The sequence below is a fragment of the Centroberyx gerrardi genome, chromosome 14, assembly GCF_048128805.1.
Source record: "Centroberyx gerrardi isolate f3 chromosome 14, fCenGer3.hap1.cur.20231027, whole genome shotgun sequence".
NCBI lineage: Eukaryota > Metazoa > Chordata > Actinopteri > Beryciformes > Berycidae > Centroberyx > Centroberyx gerrardi.
The window spans coordinates 6,174,069-6,194,068 of record NC_136010.1 but is presented as its reverse complement, the minus strand read 5'-3'; the positions used below and the strand labels follow the sequence as shown (position 1 = coordinate 6,194,068).

The following is a 20,000-nucleotide window of genomic DNA, read 5'->3' as shown; positions in this document are numbered from 1 at the left end:
AAGCTTCTGATAATTCACCTGTCACATATACTTTTAGATGCTAATGTGACCGCAAGTGAAAACAGCAACATCCAAACTCTTCTAATCAACAGCTCTGGTAGTGGCATGCATATATATATCAATATATATCGCTTGTCAAAGAGTGACAATCATTCAAACTCATCACATCACTATATGACAGCCCCCCCCCCCCCCCCCCCCATGATTCAAGTACACATCTACCGTACGTCTGTATGCATGTGTGCAATACACACACAGATAGATTGTATGCCCCACCGACCCGCTTTAAAAATATACATGAAAAAACTAGAAATTCTCCTTTTAGTTGTCCTCATCCCATAATTGGTGTCTGTAAACAGCTCTTATTTTTAATTTTCTTAAAAATCACACAGTACTGTTCTCCCCTTTCAATAAATTAGAAAGTAAAATACAATTAACCACCAGAAATGGTTAAAAGGTTGTTTTCCTCTCTCAAAAAATATTAATACAAAGATAACAATATTATAACCCTTTGATTTTATTTATGTATTTTATTTTTATTTTTTTAAATCAGGCATCTTGTTGTTTCTGTGTTGTTGTTGTTTTTTTAAAGTGTTTTATTCCACGGTGTTAAATAAAAATCAGAAATAAAATACACTCTCAAGCAAACACTACACACGTTTTTTGTTTTTTTAGCTTGCATTGTTTCCAAAAGTCACTTCCTGGTTTGGCAGCTGAAGAAGCCACTGTGGGTCTGGAGTGAAGACCACTAAGGAAATCAGGAGGGATCAATGAGCCCGGTTTCCACTGCAGGACCAAACAGGAATATTCACTCATTCGTTTTGCTTCCCCCCCCCCCCCCCCAAAACTTGATCCCGTAACATGAGGCTTTAGAGAGATAACCCTGGACCGGATTAGTCCCGCTTGGCTCTGCTGTGGAAAAGTGGCTTATGTGGCAACTGATGTCAGAAATGAGGACAGACACATGTGCAGAGAGACCTGACCAATCTGCCTTAAAACAAGCCACTGGGAACTGGAGGGCTGGGTATTAAAGCGATACCTATCAGCACCACACAGGTTTTTGTCAACAATCTACTGGAAGGCATCAAAAGGTATCGAAAGGTATCGTAAAGCTTCAAAATGTCTGATTCTTACAATGAAACTTCTTAATACTTTACTTTATTTGTATATTTATTGATAAAATCAATTCAGCACATTCTGATTTCATTTAGAAAGTTCTTGAGCAAGTTTAACAGAAAATTTTGCTGTTATGTGAAAACAGAGTAATTCCAATTTTGGCGATTTTCATGTTTTCACTTAAATTGAGGGATTACATGCTCCTCTATGGATTAAGAAAATTTTCCCGCCTTTTGAGCTGATGAAACCGTTTCAGAAGCCGCTGGATAATGTCAAAATTCACTGTAATCAAGCTAAAAACAAGGCTGGTTTCTCTTAGTTCCTGAGAAGTTGACATTTTGTTGAAACAAGGTTTTCCCCTGACAGCAACGATTCACTCTCCTGGATAATGGAATATACTTTCATCTCGAATAGAAAGGTATCGAAAAATTATTGTTTTAGGATTGGTATCCGTTTTGAAGCATCAGAACCAGTATCGGAAAAACTGCCAACACCACCCAAACCCCAGCTGTGATTGTACCCCAGTGGCTTGCTGTCAGTCGGCCCATTTTGTGTCCCAAAATGAGTGAAAGCAAATGTTTGCTAGGAAGGACACAAAATGGCCGACGCACATTGGCCGCAGACAGACGCTGCAAGAAGGATAGCAGCGACTCTCCGTCTTCTTTTCCTCTGACAGCTGAGAAAAAAAAAAAAAAAATGGTGGCTGTCTTGAATCTGGCCAAGGAAGCAGCAGGGGAAGAGCAGAGATGAAAAAGCCCTGTTTATTTAAAAAGCATTCGTTAAGTCTTGTGTGTGTGTGTGTGTGACAGCGGAGGGGTGGAGTAAGGGGTTGAAGGCAGCTTTATGAGCCTGTCTCTTTCTTCGCCATCCAGCAGGCCCCAAGGAGCGACTCGTTCACTCGTTCATCCGCTCCATCCCTCTCTCACCGTTCCTTCTCCTCCTCCTCCTCTCCTCTGTTCCCTTCTTCTTCTTCCTCCTCTCCTCTCACATGACGTCGGCTCGTTTGTCCCTGACTTTGTTCCGTAGTTTAGTCCTGGCCTTGAAGGCAGCCGAGTTGAACAGATGCTGTTGGAGGAAAAGAGAGAGAGCAACACAATTAGACTTCTTAGGCTGTGATCACATAGGCTGATTTTTTTTAAAAGGCGTGCGTTTTTTCCCAGTTATTTTCATTGGTTTGGTCACGGCAGGTGCGCGTTTCCTCCAAACTATCTGCCTCTCATTTTGTGATGTTCCAAACTGAACATGTCTCAACTTTAGCTGCACTGTGTACATAAGTGTCAGAGAAAAAACATAGCAGCACCTGTTTTTGGTGAAGTAATCAGCCTCTTCCAGTTTCCAGGTGAGCAATGTTAACTTTATAACTTTAGCTACATCCTCTGTTCTCTTCAAGAGCAAGCAGAACAATCGCTAACTTTCTCTAGTTCCATTTTATTTCTAACAATGTAATCCCCTTTGTTACTTCAGCTTAGCTAGCCAACGCTACTTAAAATAGTTGCATAGCAACAAGAATGATGCAACGCTCCTCGCATCTTTTGAGCTCTTTCTCTCTCTGTCACCAGCGACGCTCACAGCTGTGCTTTGTGTTTGAACAGAAGAAAAAAAGCTTCCTGTGATAATGGCTGTAAACGTTCTTTATGTGAACAATAGGCCTATACAGCTCAGGCCTTCAATATGTTTGAGAACACACTGTTTCTATCCACATGTTGCACTTACAGCCTGAATGTAATTATTTTATTCTGACTTGCGGTGGGCGTCATTGTAAAACTCCCCTTCATGTATTCATCTTGCATCTATCCTGCTTTAGTAGTGCAGACAACTTTCTTTTTAAAGTAATACAGTGGAACCAAGTGAGTGTACTGCAACACAAAACTCTACTGAGCCATTTCTTTTAACTTCCAACAGCTGAAAAGACAGTAAAAACCTGATTTCTACAAACATTTCCTCTTGGAGAGGGAGCAGAAATGCAGCGGTGGTTTCAGCAAGGCTTCAGCATAAAAGCAAGACAAGAATAAAAAAAAAGAAAAATTCCAACATACATGACAAGGTCAGTTTATTCCAGTGTGCAGGTTCAAATGTAAGACCAGAAGAGATGGAGTTACCTTCTCAAAGCGTGAGATCTTGCTGGCTTTGACAGCGGAGTCCAGGATGAGGGGAGCGCCGAGGCCGAAGATGTCTCTCAATAGTGGGTTGAACTGCACCGAGACACGAAAACAAAAACACACACAAAAAAATAAGAACACGGGCTAGGAACTGAATTATACAACTGTGAAACTGAAACTATGCTTAAAAAATTAAATACACTTGTGTGAGAGTGTTTACCTCATCTATATTTCATCCTAGGTGTACTAGCAAAGTGATGGTTTCTCCCACAGCGATGCAGTGTATATGTAGAAGTGTGAGAGTGTGTGTGTGTGTTTTCTAACCTGTAGATGGTGTCTGACTCCTGACTCCAGGATCTCTTTGAAGGCGTCGTAGATTCTCCTCCTCATCCAGCTGTCGATGTAAACTCCCTCCACTCCAAACCTGATCTTCTCCTCCGTAAAGTCTTCATTCTGCAGGAGGAAGAGAAGGTTAGAAAGACGGAGATAAGTATAACAAAAAGCTGTAAAGTGATAAATACACTGCTAGCCAAACTCAAAGCAGGACTCAAAGTAGTCTAGACAACATTCTTGGTCCAACAATTTTTTTTTGTGCGACCAACAACGTTTTAGCCATCTTTCACTTTAATTTACTCAGTTACAATGCTAGTAAGCCATTTTTTTTACTAACCAAATTACAAACATAGAAAGAAAATGATTTAATAATAATATATTTTATTGTTAATACTACTATTAATAAAACGACAACTACTACTGCTACTAATAATAATAACAACAGCAAAAACGATAATAATATAGCTTTTAATGAGTTCTTTAGTTGTGGGTTCTTCCAAATTTATAATCACTCTTCCTCCATTTTTTACTCTCTCTTTCTCTCACACACACACACACACACACACACACACACACACACGGTCCATACCTCTATGTAGTGCAGCACCTCTCTGAAGATGGAGCGTTGTTTTCTCCTGTCGTTTTTGGCTCGGTGTTTGTTGCCATCTGTGGCCAAACCCTTCAGACACTCACACAGACTGTCACTCTCCTCCACCTCAAAGTCCTACACAAACACAAGCAAGGGACTAAATTATAGTGCAGTAATATGGCAATAATACCAGAGTTTCTCTTTAAACTGTAATTATGGGTATAATGGTGACAGCTAGGTACAAGGTATTTGTGTTTGAGTGTGTGTGTGTTCTTTAATTTCTTATTTCTACCCCTGTAATGTTTCTTCCCAGCTTCACCAGTCAAGCAAAAGTCTCTCTTATAGTGATCCTGTGTGTTTTTGTTTATTATACTGTGTGTGTGTGTGTGTGGATTCCTCCCTTTAGTATGTGTGTGTTTGCTTCAAATTTGACTATGTCTCCCCTCAGGTATAGACAGTTGTGTGTGTGTGTGTGTGTGTGTGTTTACCCCATCTATATCACGTCCTAGCTCCACCAGCAGGGCGATGGTCTCTCCCACTGCGATCCTGTAGTTGACGTCGCTGCTCTCCAGACAGGCCTGCAGCTTGGGAAGGTGACTGCAGGGAGAGAGACAGAGACAGTAAACAGACAGTGTGCACACTGGCAGACTACCTCACTACTGTGACCGATCCTAAACTGAGAAAATCCTTGACAAAACACAGACTCCATGAACACAGCCTGGCCGTAGAAACAGGCCGTCACAGGCAGTGAAAGTTATACACTACCAGTCAAAAGTTTGGACACATGCATTTTTCTTTATTTTTACTATTTTCCACATTTTAGAATAATAATAAAGACATCAAAACTATGAAATAACACAAATGGAATTATACAGGGACCAAAAAAGTGTTAAACAAATCAAAACTATCTTATATTTTAGATTCTTTAAAGTAGCCGCCCTTTGCCTTGATAGAAAGGCAAAGGCTTTGGAAAGAAATTCATACATAGGCATCAACTTCACTTAAGCATAAGCCTTTAGATCAAAATGGCTTTAAGAGAATGAAAAAACAAACTTTTGACTGGTGGTGTACTTTCCCAAATTTAACCAAGTTTGAAAATCTTCTCCTAGGTGATAAAATACAGTATATTTTTGGAGAAAGAAGTGAGTTATGCCACATTAGCTGCTAGATGTGTTTACCTGTCATAGTTCAAAACAAGAGACAATGAAAGCCTAAAAACACCACTGTCATCAGATAAATTGTTTTAATGTTTACTTGGTAATAGAATGATTTGTTAATCGTTTTGAGCTAGTTTCTTATTTCATTTGTATTGTTAGTACCGTCATTATCATTTTAATTTGTATCTGTATATGTTGCTTTGGCAATAAGTACCTTTGTATTTCAAGCAAGGAAAGCCCATTTGAATTGAAATTGAATTGACAGAGAGAGCATTGATATTTGTGGACTAGCAATTTAATTGGTTCCATTTCTTTGCCTATAAATCAATGAAATGACTCAAAATTTGCATTCCTGGATTATACACAGGTGGTGATTATCAAATCCAAAAATGCCAAGTTGATACTTGAGTCCTTGTGGAGAACGTTCTTCCCAACTCATCTTAGAGAGAACGAACTTCTCAAAAACGTGAAAACAGAGAACAAATCTTACAGTATACAGTCTGACATGGACTGTGTGCTTAATGTCATGTCATCATGTAAGACATACAGCTATGTGGAAGAATTATTAAGCTAATGTATTGTTACTGCTTTATTATTATTTCTGCTGAGTCAAATTGTTTACCAGAATTTATATACACTTTCTTGCCACTAGAAATATATTTTTCCATCGTTTTGTTTTCCAAGGGTTTTTGAGCCTTGAGACATCAGAGACATGGACCGGGCAAAATGAGGTACAAAGGGATGTGTTTCTGTTTTGCATATTCCACTCACAGGTCCAGCAGCACAGAGAGTCTGGATGCGGGACAGAGGGTGACCAGCAGCGCCCAGGCATGCAGGGCGGCGCTGTAGAGGCCCGGGATGCCGGGTTTGGGCGTGGGCAGCGTTCCCTCTCTGTTGGGGTAGGAAGACATGAAGACGCTCTCCAGGTGGGTCATCGACTTGACCAGGTCCTGAGAGTGAGAGAGTGAGAGAGACAGAGTGCAAGAAGCAGTGAGAGGGAAGAGAGAAAAAGAGGTACCAGCAGAGAGGAAAAAAAGTGAGATTAAGAGAAAGAGATAGAGGATGAAAGAGAGAAGAGGAAGGAGAGAGAGATCGAAAAGACGAATGAGAGAGATCAGGTCAAGTAGATAGAGACATCATTACAGTGGAGATAAAAAAGAAAATGTATGCTGGCGGTTAAAGTTCATGGCAAGCTGTTGCCTGTGTATCATGACTCATGGCTTCCATTATGCTTCATTAGGCCATAAACCCACATTTGATAAGATTTTGTCTGAGAAATCTGAGAAAGTTTTTGTTGTTGGATATAATTTTGTAACAACTGTTTATACTGTAACAGTGGGGAGAGAGACACCTCCGATCTAAAGATATTCCTCCAGCAAGCTTTCACTGTCCTAACTTCAAAACTAATGCGCCAACAGTGAAATTATTCCCCATTTTGCTGGGGATTCCCTGGCACCCCCTCCGGGACCCCCAGTGGGTCCTCGGACCCCACTTTGGGAACCGGTGACATGACTGATTCAGCCATCAAGAAGAGTGAGCTGTTCTCACCTCTCCCTCTTCAGCAGCAGAGACGTAGCAGCACATCCCCAGGGCTCTGGCACACTGGCAGAGACAGAGGCAACACAAGTCAAATAATCAAGTCATTTAACAAGTCATTAAACACAGACAGAGGCAGACAGACAAAAACACTAACCCAGTAACCTCCTTCTCTATGCTGCTGACACAACTTGTTGAGGTTTGTAGAAATGCATAACAGACTGCACCAGGCTTCCATGACCTAAAAAAAATGCCACTAAAGGGGTAAACTGTCTGGTTTGATGATCACAACATTTTTTTTTTGTTTTCCACTGCAGCCCAACTGTAGAGGAAAACAAAAATATATACCAGTACTGTGCAAAAATCTTAGGCACATGTAAAAGAAAAAAAGTAAAGCGAAGATGCTTTCAAAAATAATGAAATGAAAAGTTTCTAAATATCAAAAAATGTACTATAAAGAGCAATCTACTGACACAGTAATGCAGAAAAAAATGAATAAACATCTAAGACACAATTTATATAAAAACTCTTGGGTGCCTAAGACTTTTACACAGTACTGTATATTGTGATCATATTTTTGGGTTGTATTTCTCTTCCAGGTAGATCTACCCACCCCTGAGTGATAAACATGTCTGCTGTGTGAATAAGGTGAATGGAGCGCAGTGGGAGGCGTCTTCAAGAGTCCCTTCAACACCGGCCAGCCTCGTGTTTCTGAGCCTTCTGTTTGTTTTCAAAATTTAGAGAAAGGGCAGAAAATGGCAGATGACGAGGGTGTGATGACACTTAAAAGTCAAAGCTGTCATTTAGACAGGCTGGGAAACTCGCCTTAAAAGGGGCAATCCACCTTAAAACAGAATCTGCTCAAAAAATTTTTGAACAGGCAACAGATGCTGGTTCTTATCAAAATTCACCAGCAACTTTGACTTTTTTTACCAGCTGATCAAATCTTTAGCATAGAATAGGAACTCCAAACACAAATGATGGTTGGTTGCTGTTCATGTGGCTAGCAGAGAGACAAAGCCTCCACCCACAGCTAAAATTTGCCAGCAGTGAATGGTGGGTGAGAGAGAGCTGTCCGTGTTCACAAAAGAAGGGTTTTATTCCAAAATGATGCATCCGCCATTTGAAAAAGTGTCATTATGCAACTATAAAACAATAACACTCACAGACTGGCTCCTCTATACTCCAGATATATTGAACGATGAACTTCACATCATGATTTTTGTCATAAATGGATATAAAGCATTTTGGAACATATCTCTTCAAACTCTCTGCTCAGTCTAACTTCATAGCAATATGGTATGTGAATTCTGTTTTAGAGTGGAATTTACCTTTAATCCTATTAACTGAATTTTGGAGTTACGAGTCACTTGACTGCTGTACAACAACAGAGGTGAGTGGTTTGAACGGCTGTGTGGGAGAAACGCATTTCAAAATTTGCACTCGCTGCACTTTGGGCTGAACCAGACTCATCTATTGACAAAGATGTTGTTTGTTTGATTTATGTTGTTAGTTTGCAACTTTTATGTTTACCATGATACTTTCTTCATCAGGTCTCTCCTAGATTGTTTTTTCTAAGACACACCTGACTAAGATGGGAATAACTGGTGAAATAAAGGTTATGGTGCTGCAATCAGCAAGCTGTTAATGTTTCCCAATACTTCCTGATATTGCTTAAAAACAACATTAAGTTCCAGGATGTAAAAATCACAGACACTAACCCGTCCATCTCACAACTTTTACAGAATTTGAGACAAGGTTTGCAGCTTAAGTAATCACTCACTTTATTATTATTATTACTACTATTTTATTTTATCTTTTTTTTTCTTTTCTTTTTTGTGAGGATATATTGTCATGTCATATTGTCGTGTGTGTTATGTGTATTTTTGCCTGTAATAAAAAAAAAAAAAAAAAAAAAAAAAAGTAATCACTCACACTCTGGCGCGCCGATACGTTGGCGCCGCCGTCGATCAGGATGGTGCTGAGGATGGGGCGGAGCATCTTGAAGCCCTCCTCGCCCTCGTCTCCGCCCCCCAGCTGCACACACAGCAGGGCGAAGACGGTGGCTGCCGCCGCCTGCTCCTCCCCGCCACCTGGACACATGGAGGGAAGGGGAGAGGAAATTAAACCGATTATTATTTATGTTTATCAGTAACTGTAGCTGATGCTGCCTCCGCTTCTCCTCCAACTAGAGAGAGAGGAGAACAAAATGTTTTCAGCACTAAGATACGATGAACCTTTAATTCCTGTGGGGAAACTGGACTATTGCAGCAGCAAACAGTAATAGGCTACAGCAAAGAAAAATAGAATATAATCAGAAAAATACAATATAACAAGAACAGAGCAAATCGGAGGTTATGTAAACATAGGCAACCAACAATTTTAACACTAGAAAATTAACGTATGAATGAAAAGTATGGGGAAGAAGTATGGATTACAGGATTATAAGGGTGTACGAAAAGAATTAATTAAGAATATGAAAATTTGAAGAACATTAAATATTTTCAGTATGAAACAGGTGGAAACATTAGAAAATAAATATTTATGGAATATATCACAATGAGAAGAATATGGGAATATGAAGAAAACAACTGTGAATTTACTGTAAATATACAGGATGTACTTCTACAGAAGGTCATACATATGTACACAAAGTGTCAGGTAAACATGCGTTGAAAAATAAAAGTACATCTTGTCAATTTATTCATACAGAGTACATTGGAACACAACTTTCCAACTCACAACTCAAACACACACTTCTGTTCTCTCTCACCTTTTTTAAGACTCCTCTCCAGGCAGTCGCTGATGGTGAGGCGTCGCTCTATCAGGAAATCATACAGCACTCTGGAGGAGAAGGCCTGTCGCAACGACTCGAGGGCTGCCAGGCGAGTCTTAGCACTGAGAGAGAGAGAGAGAGAGAGAGAGACAGAGAGAGAGAGAGAGAGAGAGACAGAGAGAGAGAGAAGGGGGGGAGATCAAGAGGGACAAGGTGAGTCGTCACACTGAGTTTGTCTTCCTGTTTATTCCTGACATTTCTGATACAGTATGTCCTCAGTGAAGCTGGGATCTTGTCTATAATTGGTAGTGATTGGATGAAAATAAAATCATTTTTTCCTTTATTAGATTGTTCAAAGTTGAGAGGGACAGGAAAGATTGGGAGAGAGAGGAAGATGACATGCGACAAAGGTTTCTGGGCCGGATTCGAACCCGGGATGTCATGTTTACATGGTAAATGTGCGATACATGGTACGCGTCTTAGACCTCTAAGACACCAGGAAGCCCAAAAACCCTCACCTCTTATCCATCAGGTTGTCTATACACTGTTTGAGTTTGTCTTCTGTCTCCTCCTGGGCAGTCTGCTCATCCACCGGCTCCCCTCCTGTGATGGACAGTCAACACACAGTCAGGCCCAGTCAACACACTCTATATGGGTATGTATGTACTATGTATGGGTACTGGTAACTATAAGCAAGTTTAATTGAAATCATGTGGAAACGCTTCATTTTAGGTGGGGGAATAAAGGTAATTGAATCCTCTAAAATGTAACTAATTTGTTCTAATTTGTCAGCTCTTGAAATAACTGATGACTTCAACAAGATTCACATGAGTTTTACTTTGCTGCCACCAATCATTTTGTTATCTGTAAGTCATAATATTTTTGTGGACTGCAGGAGGAATAACTGTTACCTTGGTAATAACTAATGGGGATCCAAATAAACAATAAAAGGTTAAGTCGTACTTATTTAAATTGGTGGATGTATATACTTATGCCATTATCCAGAACACAGACAATTTTTTAAACGCACTAGTTTAAAGTCCCCATGAAATAAATTCCCATTACTTTTACTTGTGGAAAAGTATCTCAAAGTATCTTTCATGGTGACCTCATGCTGCACTAGTAGGTGTAAATATACATTTCTAACCAATAAAACCCATCAGATTTTTGAACAATCCCGCCCCTCCGCACCCCTCCCATCAAATAAAATGTCTTTCTCTCCCCGACTCATATTCCGTTGGTTTAGACTTTTGAATGATCCCTCACTGCATTACGTCCTGCCCCAACATCCTGTTTCAACAGGAAATACATCAAATCAAGATGCCATTTCATGGGGTGTTTAACTGTGTATGTATGTAAGAGTATTTCTGTACAGACCTGTGCCCTCCTCCAGGACGGAGGCGCTCTCACTGGCACTGCTGTAGTGGCTGAGAACATCAGATGCCAGGTCGTCATCACTGGCACCCGACTCTCCTTTCACCCCATTTTTACCACCTAGAAAAAAAGAGAAAGACGGAGAAATTAAAATGAGAGGGAGGGAGGGAGGGTATATAAAGACAGAGGGAAGGAAAACATGGGAGGATGTGGAAAGAAAGTAAGGAAATAGGGAGGGAGAGAGCTTGCAGGGATAGTGGAAAAAGAGACAGAATGATCCGGTGTGACTGAAATATCACTGTAGAATCATAATGCGAGTTAATAAAGCATGTTTGGATATTTGCTGTTGTCAGCGGCAGCCATGTTGGCTCCACAACCCTGCTCCATGGCTGTTGCTAGGTGACAGGAGGTGATACAAAACCAGCTGAACTAAACAACGCTGGGCATCTCATCATGACAGTGTTATGGAGGGGGTTGCTACTGTAAATGTTCACTGCCAGCAGTTGTTAAGGCAGTGACGAAGTATTGCCTAGATTTTTGGGCAATGATCATAGCAGGCAACAAGCAAGACTGGGTCAAAGTGTGTTCAAATGTTCCCTTACAATAAGCCACAATGTTATTAAGCCACAACAGCACTTTACCCCATTAGTTGCCCAGTGCATTAGTGTCTTTAGCTCCAGAGAAAAGGCAGCAACATGTGGCCAAACTTTATCAGTCTGGCCAGTTTGGCAGTTTCCAAAATTCACTAGCCAAACTAAATATTTTACCAGCCAATTATGATTTCTAAAAAGGGAAAAAAGCCTCATAATGATGGTTGGTTAACTGCCCAAGTGGAATAAAAACTATAAGCAGCCACAGCCAAAATTTGACAGCATTTGGCTGGTGGCCATTTCCCAGCAGTGCGTAACACCAGGTTTAGGGAAGGTGACTGTAGGCTAGCTCTGCTCAGCTGTCTTCTTTTGTCAGTAACTGTACACCAGGAGAGCTCTCCTTATAGATGGAGACACGCCAACACACACACACACTGACCCACCCCCCACACACACACACCCACAGGGATAAACTGGGAACACAAATCTGTCATATGCAAAACTGAGAAAAAGCTCCAAGCGCGGACTCAGTATCCCAAAAATACAAATGGCAGATAGTGGAAGAATCTTCCATTAAGCAGTATTACTTCCTAATTTCTGATTTCATTAGCGTGCCCTGTGTGTATGGGTAAGGGCGGGACAGATTTTTGGACTCAGTCTGTACTGGACATGGGACAAGGGCTAGGCTAGCTAAGCTAAGCTAACCCTATGGTTCCTGCTGGCTCAGGACTTTCTACTGTTGGTGGGATTACGGGAGACTAGAGGGGGCATTCATTTATTCATTCATTCAGTGTGTACGAGTCCAGAATGGTCATTATGTGTGTGTATGTATGTGTGTGTGTGTGTGTGTGTGTGTGTGTACTGGCAGGTCAACCAGGTCAGTCAATGTGACCCAGAGGTCACAGTGGTTGTTGCAGCAGTGCGATATGGGAGATGTAGTGTAGGCTATCCATCAGAAGTGAGTTACTTTGTACATGAAAACGTTCGTTTACTTTGTTTTTGCATATCCTTATTACTAGGCTACCTGCATCAATAGCAATTCATGAAAATATTCTATTCCTTTAAGTAAGAGCTAAACGCCTAACCAGAAATGTAAATATGAGCACCCAGCTGGCACCTTTCTGGTATTGTTCAATTGTTTATATATTAGGCCTAATCAATCCCAGAAAAGTATTTGAATCAGTAATTGGATCCTGGACACCAGAGCTGAGTGTGTAAACTAGGCTAAAGTTCAGCCATCTGACTAGAGCTGACCCATCGCCCTATTCTTTACACTATGACAGTGAAGCATTCGGGTTGGGATATTACCACCAGCCACAAGTCAAATGCCAATACATTTTATCTATGGCTAGTAAATTTACCAACAATGAAACTAGCTATCATTTGAAGGTTAGTTACTATTCTTCTAAAATCCTTGTTGCCTGGTAAAATGGTGACAGCAGCAGGTCAATATTTGTTGCATCTGTTGTTCTGGCGCTGTAGCTTTGACACTGAACTCCTTACTATTGACTCACTGCAAGTTGCTCTGGATAACAGTGTCAGCTTAATGCCAAAAATGTCACAATAGTTGCAAGATGTGTTCCTACTAATAGCTGCTATATTATCTCAGTCTATTACACAGTCAGAGTTGGGTGTGTAAGTGCTTGTAAAACTTAATTTTCTTGAGAAAAGTGCAGACCTGGCATGGCTCCTCCTGTGAAAGCAACGAACAGTAAAGCCTCGAGTCTGCTACTGACTTGCAAATCATAAAAGATGCTGTGGAGCTTTCTGGGCAAACAGCTGACGTCAGAATGCCAGAAAAGCCAGAAAAGCCTTCTTCACAGTAATATCCCAGTTTTGGCTCTGTGCAGAAACAGGCTCTACTGTGGCATTTCTTCCAAACATGAGCTCCTAAACTTTTTTATTTTACTGCACTTTTGGCATCTCAAAAGTGAAATTGCTATATATACCGATTAGACACTATCAATTGTGCAGCCCTAAAGCACAGAAATGAAATTTAAGATCTGTGAAAATTCCCCATCTCTACACTGAATGTCAAGTGGCACAAGCACCCCTTTATGATAAGTGTATTTTGAGAAGAACATGCTAAAATGATTAGTCTGTAGCGCTGGATAATATCCAAGGCCTCCACAGCCTTTTGGAGAGGTTAATGGGTTTTTTAATTTATTCACAAAGAGTACCTGGGATTTCTTTTCTGAAGAACTAACCTCATACTAAAGAGCACATTCACTGTTTTTAACCTTTACATGATAAACCTGAAACGCGGCACTCGCTAACCTGATTTTCTTATGCAGTACTTTGCCTTCTCTGACAGAACAGCCTGTGGGTTTTCTCTCACAAACCTACTGTTCATAGCTGAGATAACACACTCTGCAAGCCTGTATCAGCAAGCCATTTCCTAGTGATCATCCTTGAACCCCCAGCTCCCTTGTGCACGTTACACACCCACAGTTACACATTTATACACTCATACACAAACACAGCTACACACCTACCCACACAGGCTTGCCCACGCACAACTGGGTTATGTGCAGTGTGTTTTCCCTGCCCCGTCTCACGTGTCGCCTCAACTTTCCTACTTTCTGCTTACACAGCAATCACTCAACCAGCTCCACCAGTCATTTCCAGTGGAAGGGGCTCTGCTGATTGACAAATAAGACTTCTGATCTGGCTAGTGAGAAAAGGGGCGGGAGCAACTACTAGTGCACGCTCCGAATGAAAGAGACACGACTCCCAGGAAGATTAAATAACCAGTTTCCTTTACAGGCATTTAGCTGTGGTGCATTTACAGTTAGGAAAATGTAACGAAAATCCATCATCTGCCATTATTTCCTCCCACCCCCATTATTCATATTTCATGGCGTTAATATCCAATTAAGAGCCTTCTCAAACTGCAACGCCTACTCGAACTAATCCTCAAATGGGCCTTGGAACCAACCTGGGCCTCAGAAACCAAATCACTTCCACCCCTGCATCTACAAAACAGCTCTACAGTAAACACTGTATAGGAAAGCAGTTACTTTGGCTTAGATAGGAGGTTTCTCTGGAGCAAACAATACCAAGCTGCAGGCAGGCTGTTGTCTCGCTTGCCACAAGAACAAACCAACAATTGCTCAAAACAATGGCCAAGTACAAAAAATAGCACAAACAATGCATAGCAATGTGGTGAGGACAACACACAAAGGCTTGAAATAAGGAGACAAAGCTGGGAATGAGGACATCAATACAAAAACTATAGAAAATAACACAAGGCACCAGGTTAGGCTGTATGGGCTGGCAGAGCAACAGAACAGTAATGGTAGGTTATATTACAAATGACGGTATGGTATCATGAACCCTGCATCGAGAAAAGAGAGACAGAGAGAGAGAGAGAGAGAGAGAGAGAGAGAGAGAGAGAGAGAGAGAGAGAGAGAGAAGGAGAACAAAACCTCGGTAGGAAGCAACGAATGACTGAATCCAGACTTTTTCAATGTCAGCCCATGCAGGATGGAAGCTGGATGGCAGGAGAGGTTTTAGGTAAAAAATTAATGGCGTGATGGAAACAAGTCAGGACTCGGGACAAAGCGAATGGTGCAGATGTTAGCAGCCAGTCGGATGTGGAGAATATGCCTTAAAGTGATGCTCGTCTTCAAGCTCAGCATGAGGGTGGTTCGACTTGTGGTGCTCAAGCTCGGCATGCATGAGGGACCGTCGAATTACCAAAGAAACTAAGAAGATTGATTGAATTTGGTGTTATTGCGCTGCATAACAACAAAGAGGGCACAGTGAAGTCAGTCAGTCAGTTAAGTAGGCTAAGTAGCCTGAGTAAGTAATGCATGAGGGAAGAGTTTAACTGTTGAATGTAGATGGAGGATCTGGGTTACAGCTTGTGAGTGGCCACTGGGTTTTTCTGCATGCACGGACGCTGGGTTCAAGAACTTCTGAACGGGCTTCAAGTTGGGCATGAAGGACAGGGGTCAAAGGTTGGAGGAATTACCTTTTAACGACAGTGTGCCTTTAGCCGACAGCTGCAGCTGAAGAACCTCCTGCCGGAGAGATCCTGGAGACGATGGAAGGATGGATAGGTGGATGGAAGAATGGATGGATGAAATAGAGGATGTATAGATGGGTGGAGGAATGTTAGAAGGATGTATGGGCGAATGGAGGGATGAGTAAAAACAGTGGATGAAGGGAGAGATGCATGAATGAGAAGGGGACGGGTGGATGGATGGAAGGAGGGAAGGAAGGGATGTGATGAGAGGGACGGGATGACCATGATGGAGAAGAAAACGTCAGAACTGAGCTCCGCTGTCCAAATTCATTAAACTGAAACATGGATTTTGCACAATACTGAATAGCACTGCTTCATAATGCTGCAGTATTAGGAAGCCAGAAATTAAATTAAAAGAAAAAATACTCAATAATCCCATTAGTCTGTTTCACCATTTCTCTCTCAGTTTAATCTTCTCTTACAGGCATCTACATTCCACAATCCAGAGGGGAGGGAGTGTGTGTGCGAGCGTGTGTGTGTGTGTGTGTGTGTGTGTAGGCGCTGCACGTGATGCGTGTGCTTGACCGACCTACGTCACTCCATAAAGAGTAGGGGGCGGCCTGTAACGCCCTTGTAGGCACATGCATGGTCCGCACCACTACTGTACAATGACATGAACATGTGTTTTCCCCTCTCAGACACACACACACACACACACACGGTGACTGAACTGCACGGAAATCAATTAAATTCATATGCAAACATAATGAGATCTGACCACAAAGAAAGAAAGAAGACCCTAGAACATGCATGGATTGTTTTAAGCCTCCTAGCACGATTTTTCGTCTACCGTCACCGGTTTTCAGTGACAGGACACTACTGCTATAAATACCATGCGGCCATGCGGTTACCCTTACAGGTGCTCAATTTTAGCAAGTGAAGCCAGGCTGTTGGATGTTAGCCGAGATCTCTGGTTAACCACTACGAATGTATCACATTTCTCTGACAACCGGCTCAATAGATCTACAAGTAATGGTCATCAAAGTTTTCACATGCATGCAAACCACCAACACAAATGCCATGAACAAACACCTGCAGGCTACACATACACTCACACTCCGAAGCTGCAGATTACAATTCACACACATGATGCAGGCTATACAATTATTTATAAGGCAGGTAAGTTAGAAAAGCAACAAGCTGGGTCGCTTTACCTTTGCTTCCATATGGTATGGGTATCTTGACTGCTAGCTAGGCTAGATAGATACTAGTCTGGCTTTAAGGTGTGGCGATCAAACTGCACAGTGTTCAGCACTTTGATTATAACTGTCATATTCAAAGTAACCAATTAAGGCTACTGATGTCTTGCGAGAATGTAGATCAGCAGTAAACAAGGTTGCCGTTTCACCGATAATTGCTACTCACCCGGCTTACTGGAGCCACGTTTCCCCTTTTTACTCCGTGGCATTTCGAGCTGTGCTTTCACCGCTGGTTTGTTCCCAAGTCACAACAAAGCTAGCTAACGTTAGCTAGCTAGCTTGCTATCAGTCAAACTGTCAAATCCCCTCTCCACAGATTTGACAGTTCGTGTGAACGCAGCAGCAGACGGCAGGATGGTCCCCGTGGTCTAACTCGACAGCAGGGTTAAAAACCTCCCAAAATCCAACCCTCTTCACACTTTTGTTTACACTTTAGCTAACGTTAGCTAGCTTCTTTTTTTTTTTTTTTCTTACAAACACCACCACGTTCCGCAACTCTCCGCCTTTCTTCCGTCTTGGAATTAGAGTTGTCCAGCAGCGAAAAAACTCACTCTCCTCAACGATTTTCTCAATGTATTATCTATAAGTGTCCCCGGGTAATCTATATCTAATACCAGGTTGAGAGGGTAAGTATTTTTCAAAGTGTTTAGGACGGAGTTTTGAGCACGTTGCTGTCGCCAAGTCCACCATCTTCTCCTCGGTAACTGCTAATCAGACCGGCAGCCGGGGTTGCCAGGTTATTTCTGTTAACAACCCCCCTTTTCGGAATGCCTAAATCAGGGGTTCCCAAACTTGACGGAGCCCCCAAATAGATCCACATTAGGAAACAGAACACTTTTGTGTCCACACAAAAACACACCTTGGAGGATTTTTGTTTTATATGATTTTTGTTGTTAGATATGACTTAGTTTAAAACTGATCCATACTGTAGGTGGATAGATAACACTGGAGAAAGTGAAGCCTATGATCACAACGGTCATTCTTACACATTTTCTTATTAAGCTAACCTCTAGTGAATTAAATATTAGTCAAATTATACCATTCCTCATTTTTTTCTTGGGATCCCCAGACTCCACTTTGGGAACCAGCGGCCTAAATTCCACATACATAGATCAACTTTCAAAGTAAATCAAACAAGTGATTGACCCTAGTCATGTAAAGAAGAATGTCTTGATTAAGTGAGAGGGGATTAAGTAGAAAAAAACATTTCATATCGTTATTGTCTTATCAATGACGAGTCATATACACATGATAAGGAAACTGACTTTATTCAATAGAAGACATTTTCTAATCAAATAAAAATGTTATTTAAAAACATTTAAGTAAAACAAAATCTAGTTGTAGAAACCTTCAGTTAAATATTAAATGGGTATGAAATATCATCCATACTCAGCCACACAGTTCACCTTCAAGACAGAGCTGGCAAAAACTAACATATAAATCAGTAGTATTACTTTTATATAAAGTCTATGTTATTACTTTGATAAAATAAGGCATTCAGAGCTCCAGACAGTCCAACATGAACCTCCTAATTTAATGTAAATTTTCAAGACATTTCAGTAGTAAACCACACAGAACATACATAATGAAAATTAACAACTTAGTTAGACTATTATTGTACCATTGTAAGCTTTCTCTTTAAAGTTCAAGATATTATAAACAGTCTGACAAACAGGCTAACCAAGTTTGAATCTGATGTGGAAACCAGGCTATTGACAATAGGCTATAAACAGGGGCCAGCCGGGCTCAAAATCCCCCAAACAAGAACTTGATAGGATATTTTGACATCTAATTGCAAGAATCAAGCTGGCATTTCTGCTTTAATTAGCAAAATGGTTTTTTTTTTAATTCTGCGTTGTAAGGCTTTTGCGCCGGCCCCGGTAGGCCCCACTTGACACTGCTGTGGAAGAGTGGCTAATAATATGGTTAATTAAAATTTGTCTCAATGATATTTAATTCATAATTTCATAACAAAACGTCAAACATGCACTTGACTTGAAAAAGGTAGCAATGAAGAAATAAGGTTGCGTGGTTCTAGCCTTGATGCCGGGTGCTTCAGTATCAAAAGAACCATTTGGAATCACATTGTTTTGGTCCAGTGGTGAAAGATTACATCGATACCAACATGATGTTTCATTAGCAAAGCCTATTCAACACAGGTTTCAACACAGTGTGCCACTGAGCTGCAATATCTATAGCCAAAAGCAAGTTAAATATTTGTGTTTCTTGGATTTACATAGTTTAGCTCTTTGTATTCGCTGAAAGTAAGTTACAGTGTGCTGGACTCCAGTCATTTTGCTTGAGTTGAACTCTGCCGTCTGCCTATAAAACCTTGTTAACAGAACATATAGGCTCGTATTTCTACATTTCCCAAGATTTAACAATACTGCTCAGAATTTACTTCATGCATCTCATTCTGTTAAAACTTACACTTCCCTCTACAGATGCAACCATACTGTATGCCACTGTATGCTGCTCAAACACACACATCTATGGAATATTTAATGTATGTAGTTTATGTAAAGCATACTGTCTATAATATGTCTTACACTGTCTCTTGGTGTTACATTTGCTGTGTCAGTATTGACTGTGAAACTCTACTTTCTAAGATAAATTATTCTACATTTAACTTGGCGATGGAAGTGATTATGATTGAGAATCGCTGGTCTGGTCACACAAGACTAGCATTCATATTCTATTATGGTTTATGATTTTGGCTTTTTTTTTTTTTCACTCAGAGAACTCGATCCACTCCAATGTTTTATCTGCCTCAGTCTGATGTTGGTGTTGCGTTGCTGGAGGTAAACAGAGGGGGGCAGCATTGGTGAATACTCAAACTGGGAGAGAGTGGGAGAACGCTCCTCTGTGTGTGTGTGTGTGTGTGTGTGTGTGTGTGTGTGTGTGTGTGTGTGTGTGTGTGTGTGTGTGTGTACATGCAGAGTCTCTTGTGTGAACTTGGCTCCTACAAACACCTGTTTCTTTGAGTGTGTTTGCATGTGTAAATATTTGTGTGTGTGTGTGTGTGTGTGTGTGTGTGTGTGTGTGTGTGTTTATATGTGTGTGTGTGCGCCCCCCTCCCCTATCCAGAGTAGTAGTTGGTGGGTACGAAGGGCATCTTGCTGACGACGGCGGGCACGGCTTTCTTCCTGACCTCCACCTGGATGGCGGTTCCGTTCTTAGCGAACGCTGCGTCCACGTAAC

At 41.2% G+C, this 20,000-nt stretch overlaps 2 protein-coding genes across 2 annotated transcripts in view; both read right to left on the bottom strand.

The window, feature by feature from the left end:
* Positions 1 to 17,490, bottom strand: part of ifrd2 (interferon-related developmental regulator 2) — a 17,768-nt gene extending 278 nt beyond the window's left edge. Inside the window, exons 1-12 of the mRNA XM_071906814.2 lie at positions 16,966 to 17,490; positions 10,984 to 11,100; positions 10,125 to 10,209; positions 9,604 to 9,728; positions 8,766 to 8,923; positions 6,843 to 6,896; positions 6,066 to 6,244; positions 4,626 to 4,734; positions 4,138 to 4,272; positions 3,540 to 3,668; positions 3,216 to 3,308; positions 1 to 2,181 (exon numbers count right to left, since the gene is read on the bottom strand). The exon at positions 1 to 2,181 is cut by the window's left edge and continues 278 nt beyond it. Coding sequence (XP_071762915.1) covers positions 2,101 to 2,181; positions 3,216 to 3,308; positions 3,540 to 3,668; positions 4,138 to 4,272; positions 4,626 to 4,734; positions 6,066 to 6,244; positions 6,843 to 6,896; positions 8,766 to 8,923; positions 9,604 to 9,728; positions 10,125 to 10,209; positions 10,984 to 11,100; positions 16,966 to 17,008 — 1,308 coding nt within the window. The 5' untranslated portion in view covers positions 17,009 to 17,490 and the 3' untranslated portion in view covers positions 1 to 2,100. The remainder of the gene's footprint in view (positions 2,182 to 3,215; positions 3,309 to 3,539; positions 3,669 to 4,137; positions 4,273 to 4,625; positions 4,735 to 6,065; positions 6,245 to 6,842; positions 6,897 to 8,765; positions 8,924 to 9,603; positions 9,729 to 10,124; positions 10,210 to 10,983; positions 11,101 to 16,965) is intronic.
* A 2,388-nt stretch (positions 17,491 to 19,878) lies between these two features.
* The window catches only part of amt (aminomethyltransferase), a 7,634-nt gene continuing 7,512 nt past the window's right edge, over positions 19,879 to 20,000 (bottom strand). Inside the window, exon 9 of the mRNA XM_071906824.2 lies at positions 19,879 to 20,000. This exon is cut by the window's right edge and continues 54 nt beyond it. Coding sequence (XP_071762925.2) covers positions 19,879 to 20,000 — 122 coding nt within the window.